At 34.3% G+C, this 7,982-nt stretch overlaps 1 protein-coding gene across 1 annotated transcript; it reads left to right on the plus strand.

Annotated features, from left to right (window-relative positions):
• The first annotated feature begins 2,316 nt into the window (after positions 1–2,316).
• On the plus strand, positions 2,317–4,561 carry LOC108489600 (60S ribosomal protein L3). The gene is made up of 6 exons (XM_017794258.2): positions 2,317–2,423; positions 2,687–2,781; positions 2,974–3,084; positions 3,165–3,469; positions 3,555–3,964; positions 4,098–4,561. Exons 2-6 carry the CDS (start codon positions 2,697–2,699, stop codon positions 4,354–4,356), a joined length of 1,170 nt encoding a protein of 389 aa, XP_017649747.1. The 5' UTR covers positions 2,317–2,423; positions 2,687–2,696; the 3' UTR covers positions 4,357–4,561.
• Positions 4,562–7,982: the final 3,421 nt, after the last annotated feature.

Below are 7,982 nucleotides of genomic sequence, written 5' to 3' on the forward strand. Positions count from 1 at the left end.
ATAAATCCACACGGGCTAAGCACACGGGCGTGTGTCTTGGCCGTGTGAAACTAGTTTCTTCATAAGTAATAAGTCAGAGAAATACATGGGTAAAGGACACGGGTGTGTTCTAATCGTGTGAGTCACACGGGGTGACAACACGGACATGTCCCGAAACCACACGGGCGTGTGGTACTGTTCATTAAGGGAAATTTTAAAAATTTTATGAAAAATTTTATAAGCATCCGAATAGATTCCGATTTATTTCTAACATCTTCATTGGTCCCCGAATGTCCGTTTAAGAGTCAATAAGGTATATTACTGAACTATACAATGTTTAATTTTATTTGATTCGTGTTATAAACTGTAGTGACCGGTAATACTTCGTAATCCTATTCTGATGTCGGAAAAGGGTTAGGGGGTGTTACATATTTTTTTTTTTACACAATGTTTAAAACTAGGTATAGTCCCTCCCCAATCCATAAATCGGAAGATAATGTACTTCAGTGTACTCGAATTCACATCTTTATGTATTAACAACAATGCCCATTTAAATTAAATTAAGACCCAATCGATGACTTATTACCAATCATAAAATTAAAAGAAAATAGATAATATAAAATGTTATATTAAAGAAGTTACAACATAATAATTGATGTGGATAAAAAAAGCATAATCTATATATTATATAAAATTAGCTCCTATGAAGAGTTAATATAGGTATTTTAGGTGGTATAAAAAATTAATAAGGCTATTTTTGGTAGTATAAAATTAATAAGGATAATTTAGACATTAAAAGTTAACAAAGTCAATTTAAGTATTTTGTAAAAAAAAATTACTCTGAAATTTTTATGAGTTTTATTTATTTTTAATTTTAAAATATTGTGCAATTTTAATTTTATTGTATTATTTTATTTTCAAGATTCATCGTTGAAAGTGTAAAATATTGGAGAAATATATTTTTTAATAAAATTATTTCTTCCCAAATGATTATATGAATTTGAGTTATGATTCTACTTTCCTAACGCATGCGAATCAACAAATTTCTTTCTTATTTGAATTTGAGTTTCACCTTAATTGGATTTTGATATAATTTGGTATATTTTAAAATTTTATATCTCATTGTTTGTTTTTAGAAATAGTTTACAGTCGCTTCTCTTTAAAGAATGCATAAATTTTAGTTTTAAACAAATTAAGTTATCATACGATGAATATAACATTCCACCAACCGTTTAATTTTTATTTGTTTTTCAAGTTAAATAAATGAATATAAACAAAATTTAAAATTTATTTATTAAATAAATTGAACACAAACAAGGTTTATTATGTTCATTTATATTCATGCATAAGTTTATTTATGTTAATTTAAAACTCATTTATTGTTTAATTATTATATTAATAAATTTATTATTTGTGTGCTTATTTTACTTATTTATATTATATATTGATATTTGATTATTTTACATCTAAAAATATATATGCTTATTTATTTATTGTTTATTATTTATAGAGATTGTTCATAAATATGTTCATAAATATGTTCAATTATATGTTTGTTTAGCTTAAAACGAACGAAAATAAACACACATAATTTTAGATAAATGAACATAAATAAATCACAAACAAATTTAAAATGAACAAACGAATATGAACGTAGATTCGTTCATTCAAACTCGGTTAATTTACATCCTATTTCTAATATGATAATTGTGGTTTTTTTTTGTCAAATGTAATACTTATATTTAACAAAAGTTTAACATTTTTTACCTGAAAATACTGTATTTTTAATATTTAATTCATATTTAAAATTAATTTGGTAAAACTTCATCATTAATTAATATATTATTGATAGTTATTGATTATTTTTATTTACTTGAAAAAATAACTTATTAGAAATATTCAAGAAAAAACACTTAAACTTTATTAAATAATATTCAAAACCCGTGAAATAAAATTCATTTTATTAAAATAAAGTATAAAATTCATATAGAAGAATTAAAACCAATCTAATCCGAGCTAAATTATCATAGATAATTCAAATCGCTTAATCAAAACGAATTGAACTCACCCTATAAAGAAAACCCAATATTAAACATTTATGTAAATTTGTTGACTTGAAAAAAGTAATTACATGTATAAAATTAATAAAAATCACTAATTCAACAATTTATACCTAATAAATTAAAAAAATCAATAAACTGTTCACTTGATCAACTTTTAACCTAATGACAAATTAATCTAACTTTTGAAATTTTGTAAAACATAAGCATGAAATTGAGAATTAAATAAAAAATGGTGGTAAAAAGTTAATTTAAGAAAGAAAAGGGGGTTTTATGTAAATTCAATTATTTAAAGCATGTTGTAAATATAACATAGCAACTAGGGTTCCAGTCTCTTCAGTGACCAAGCAGCAGCAGCCGCAGTGCAGGAGTCTCCCAACGCAGGTCACCTTTCTCTCTGATATCTGATCTCTCCCTTTTTTTTTTTCTCATTCATCTTCTGTTTGCTTACTTCTATATAGGAATTCCGGAGGAACGTTAAAAGGAAAATAAAAACTTAGCTTTTTCTGTAGGAAAAAAAATTGCTGTCTCTTTGAAACTCTTAGTCATTTGATTTTAATTGTTATCTTTATATACATCAAAATGAAAAAAATAACATGGGTTTGATTAGATTTTATTTTATTTTTGTTTTGTTTTGGGTGGTGAAGGAGGGGAAGAATGTCTCACAGGAAGTTTGAGCACCCAAGGCATGGTTCCCTTGGATTTCTTCCAAGGAAGCGAGCTTCTCGTCACAGAGGAAAAGGTATATTGTATTCTTTTTCATTTTGACAGTTTAATAATGAATACTGTAATTATCCTGCAATATTATCTTTGATAACCTCCTATGTTGAACTATGTTATTCGGACTTGGGGTGATATGGTTACGGGCTTGGATACTATATGTTTTTGGTATGGATATGTTGGAGTATGATGATGTTGTTTTTGATTCGTGCAGTGAAGGCATTCCCAAAGGATGATCCAAGCAAACCATGCAAGCTTACTGCCTTTTTAGGGTACAAGGCTGGTATGACACACATTGTCAGGGAGGTCGAAAAACCCGGATCTAGTAAGTTCATTTTTGATTAAGATAACTCCCATTTTCATCTGTATTCTTGAGCTAAATTTATGTCCTTTAATTTTGTATAGAGCTTCACAAGAAGGAGACTTGTGAAGCTGTTACAATCATTGAAACTCCTCCTATGGTTATTGTTGGAGTTGTTGGGTATGTGAAGACACCACGTGGTCTCCGCTCATTGAACACCGTCTGGGCTCAGCATTTGAGCGAGGAGGTTAAACGTAGGTTCTATAAGCATTGGTGCAAGTCCAAGAAGAAGGCTTTCACCAAGTACTCAAAGCAGTATGAGAGCGAAGAAGGGAAGAAGAGTATAGATGCTCAGCTTGAAAAGATGAAGAAATATGCCACTGTTATTAGGGTCTTGGCCCACACCCAGGTTCATGAGTTTTTTGTTTCACTGGAATTAATTTGTTATAAATGTTTCAAGGTGGACAAAATTTGCTTACAAAGTGCATTTACAGATTAGGAAAATGAAGGGATTGAAGCAGAAGAAGGCACACCTAATGGAGATCCAAGTCAATGGTGGAACGATCGCTGACAAGGTTGATTTTGCATACAAGTTCTTTGAGAAACAAGTCCCCATTGATGCTGTTTTCCAGAAGGATGAAATGATTGATATCATCGGTGTTACAAAGGGTAAAGGCTACGAAGGTGTTGTCACTCGTTGGGGTGTCACACGTCTGCCCCGTAAGACCCACAGAGGTCTGCGTAAGGTTGCTTGTATTGGTGCCTGGCATCCTGCTAGAGTCTCGTTTACCGTTGCCAGGGCAGGTCAGAACGGATACCATCACCGTACCGAGATGAACAAGAAGGTTTACAGAGTTGGCAAGGTTGGTGATGAGACTCACTCTGCTATAACAGACTATGACAGGTTAGTACATTTGTCTAATTCCATCTGATTCAAAGTTGTTTTCAATATCTTTGTATGGAATGTTTCAATGTTTTCCGTTCGGATTTGCTCGATATAATTGCTGAATGTGTTGATGGTGTTTGTTTTTAATCAGGACTGAGAAAGATATCACCCCCATAGGTGGCTTCCCTCACTATGGTGTTGTGAAGAGTGATTACTTGATGATCAAAGGAGGCTGTGTTGGACCTAAGAAGAGGGTGGTTACGCTTCGCCAGTCTCTGATTAACCAGACATCTCGTGTGGCTCTCGAGGAAATCAAACTCAAGTTCATCGACACCTCCTCGAAGTTTGGGCACGGACGGTTCCAGACAACACAGGAGAAACAGAAATTCTATGGTCGGCTCAAGGCATAATCTTGGAAAAACCGGTCGGAAATTCATGGTTGAATTTTGTTTTGCTTTTTATCAATTTGATGAATGTTTGAATTTGCTGAGTTGGTTCAGTTTTTGCGTTATAGATTGTTCCGAGCTTTGAACCAAATATACCCAATATCGTACTTGTTTTAATTTGCCTGTTTGCACTTCGATCAGAAATTAGAATTGTTTTTTTTAGGTAAAATAGGATTGCTTGTGAACTCGAACACTGGAGTATTAACAAGTAATCAACCATCTAAACCAACCTATCTTGGAAATGAGGGTCTTGAATGACACATTAAATCCAATTTAATATTAAGAATTAAAGTAAATATAAACAATGAGTAGGCTCAAGGTTATAGAAAATAGGCAATCAAATGTTATTTTAGGGAAAAACAATAGCTTTGATGTGTATTTTAGTCTTTAAACTTGGTAATCAATTAAACGTGTCAGGTTTAAAAAATTCATACAAACTAGTAAAACTCCAAAATTAAGGTTGTTTAATCTAGTTGATGAGCATGACTTCTACGAGATCTCTTATTAGATCTTCTATATGCTAGATGTTTCGAGTTTTAGTCTTTCTATTCCTTGCATTTTAGCAGTTGTCGTGCATTTGCTTCTATGAGTTTAAATTTTTTCGAGACATTTTCAATCAATAATTTCATCATGGATAAATAGGAAATAAAACCTGATAATAGTAGGCTTGCTACGGCTACATAGTAAACGAAATTAAATTGGAGACAATATTAGACTTGTTGGAGTATGTTTTATAAGGAAAATTTGTCTTTCAACTCTATCGAAAATCTAATTACCTAAGCACGTAGCCAGTTCATAAAGCAAGAGTACCTTATCCGGTACTTATCTAGTACATAAAAAGGCAAACCTATGTAAAGAGAGGGGTTATAATTGCCCCCAGTTGAAAAGGGGGTTACAAAATCACTATCCTTTAGATAAGATCGAGTGCTAGGTAGTGGTCCTTCTGCTAATTTGTAGCGGAGTTATTCTATTGGTGTAAGTGGAAGTCTTCTCAAATTTCAAAATTTATAACCGATGACTTGATAACTTGATGACAAAGTGTCATTTGTGGAAACATGTGTTAACTATTACTTGATCCATGCACGTGATCAGAGTGGTAATGAAGCGTGGGATATATGGTAGTGTTTGATTGGTTGTTGCAATGATTACTTGTGAAAAATACATGAGAGTTACGCATATAACGAGTGTGAAGGAATTGGAATCTTCTATAAATAAGGGCCTTGTTCCATTATTCTACACTTCAAAAAAATTTCTAGCCATGTAAGGATTCTCTTGTTTTTAACTTATCATTCATCGTTTTTCTTTCTGTATCTTCTGCAATATTTATTCTCTCTTTTTTCTTTTTTTTTTCCTATTGATAATTATTAGCTTTTACTAGTCTTGGTCTTATTATAATGTACTAGTGTAACGGGGCTAGATCTTTCATCTTGTGATCCGTGCGACCTTAGGCGATCTGTTTGTCCAAACTCGCCTAAGTCAACCTTTACTCAAGTAAGGATTCTTTAAGAACTCTTCCAAGGCACCAATTTGTATAGCGGAAGCAAACTATGCCAAAAGAAACTACAAAGAACAATAGAAAGCCATAAAAAGAATGCACACAGAGTGTTTGAGTAAATGCTCTCTATATTCTCTTATTTACAAAGAATAATGAAACAATGAATGAAGTGAGTACAAATGAGGGGAAGACTCTCTATTTATAGTTGAGCTCCTCCAAAATCGACGGTTAAGATTAAATTACATTGACGGACGAGATTAGCTTATCCATTGATTTTAGGGATTTACAAGATTACATCAAATCATATCAAATCTAATCTTTACAAGATATGATTCCCTATCAATCTTTAAAGATTAGTTCCCATACTTATTAAGATAGCCTAAGTTGCCATATCTTCATTATTGGGCCAACCGAGCTTCAATTTGACAGGTTTTTCCTACAGCTTACTAAATCGGGCCAGTTCCACAGGCCAAATGATCCCCATCTAAACAATAGACCTCCATTGGATGCATTTGGTGTGATGGTCACGGGCTTTAAACTTTGACCCATGACATTTTCCCCCACCCATTCTCGCAACGCCTTCGTCGCGACTTTGGAATGACACTGACTTGATTCGCCTCTGTCTCGTATCGACGCCTTAGCTTTTTTCTTCATTTAGAACTTTTGCCTCGATTTATGTCACTTCTTAACTCAAACCGTCCCATTTGTTTGTATATCTCTATGGCAAGAAGTCACGTCTTTCTCTTGCTTACATTCTAACTTGCCCCGAACAAAATCTTCTTGATTCACAATATTTGGCTTCGCTTTGCCCACAGTCTCTCGGCCTCCTTGCTCAAAAACTTTGAAAGGGCCCCTACGTTCTTCCCAAGTCAACAAGTTAGAATGCAAAACACTATCAGAGTGTTGAGAATGTACCTTCCTTATTGCATTTACTCGGGTCAACTATCCAACTTGCATCTCTACTTTCTCGAAGTGTGATACACACCCCACCTCTTTAATGGGTGGTAGTCCCTCCGACGTGTCAACAAAAATGAACCTCATTGATCCTAGCTTTAAGGTTTGCATTGCAACTTCTTTCTCTGAATTCGATGCTAAACTCACTTCTTCCATGAGTGAAAGCCTCGCCGAATGACTTGGCCAACTCCGTCGCTTTATTCGAATTGAGCCTCATTGGTCCCAGCTTCACTATTTTCATTACAAATTTTTCCCTTAAGTTCGATAACAGACTCACATCTTCCTCATGTGGAAGCCCATTCGATGACTCAACAAGCTCCGATGTTACCTTTTCTTTGACCATAACTGACTTGGATTGCTTTAGATAGTTCTGTAACTCATGTGGACCACGAAACAAGAAGTACTTTACTCGCTTCTTTTTGCTCCTCTTTTCCCTCTTGGCTTTGGCTTTTCCCTTGCTCGAACCAAGCTTCTTAGGCTCCTTGTTTGCCCCATCGTCTAATTCGATGACAGACTTCTTTAGACACTTCTGCAACCTATGCATACCATGACACAAGAAGCACTCCACTGGCTTCTTCTCACTTTCGGCCTCCCTGACTTCAACACCCCTAGCGCTCGAAAAGTCCTAATGCTTTACCTACCGGCTTCTCTTTCTTAAGAAGCGCGAATTTCTTCAGACTTTTCTTCAACATGTGTGGACTGTCGCAAAGAAAGAATTTCAACTTGTCCCTTTTTTCTGTTGGGTTTTTTCTCCCCAACTCGTAGTTTCTCATTACCACTATTGTCACTGTTGCCGTTTCCATCAACATCTTTCTTGTGATCTTTTTTACATACGCCCCTTTCCTTGGACTTGGAAGACCCAAGCTTGTCTTTCCCTAGACTAAGCTTGACCACGGACTCTGCTACTGTCATGGCTTCTGATAGCTTTTGGACACTTCTTTGTTCCAACTCCTATCTGACCCATAGCTTCATTTCAGTTTGAAAAGCAAGCAATGCTTCTTTCTCGGTCACATCTGAAACTTGGAGCATGAGTTCCTTTAACTTTCGAACGTATTCCCCCACTGTGCCCCGTTGCGGTAGTCATCGCAACTTTGCTCGAGCTACTTTCTCGGTAAATTTTGGGTAAAATTGTCCTTTCAAT

The sequence above is a fragment of the Gossypium arboreum genome, chromosome 3, assembly GCF_025698485.1.
Source record: "Gossypium arboreum isolate Shixiya-1 chromosome 3, ASM2569848v2, whole genome shotgun sequence".
Lineage (NCBI taxonomy): Eukaryota > Viridiplantae > Streptophyta > Magnoliopsida > Malvales > Malvaceae > Gossypium > Gossypium arboreum.

Excerpts from the sequence above, each read along its gene's own strand:
- LOC108489600 (XM_017794258.2), top strand. The coding sequence starts at position 2,697 with ATGTCTCACAGGAAGTTTGAGCACCCAAGGCATGGTTCCCTTGGATTT. Across the intron at positions 2,782-2,973 it reads TTCTCGTCACAGAGGAAAAG|TGAAGGCATTCCCAAAGGAT; the intron begins GTATATTGTATT and ends TGATTCGTGCAG. Across the intron at positions 3,470-3,554 it reads GGGTCTTGGCCCACACCCAG|ATTAGGAAAATGAAGGGATT; the intron begins GTTCATGAGTTT and ends GTGCATTTACAG.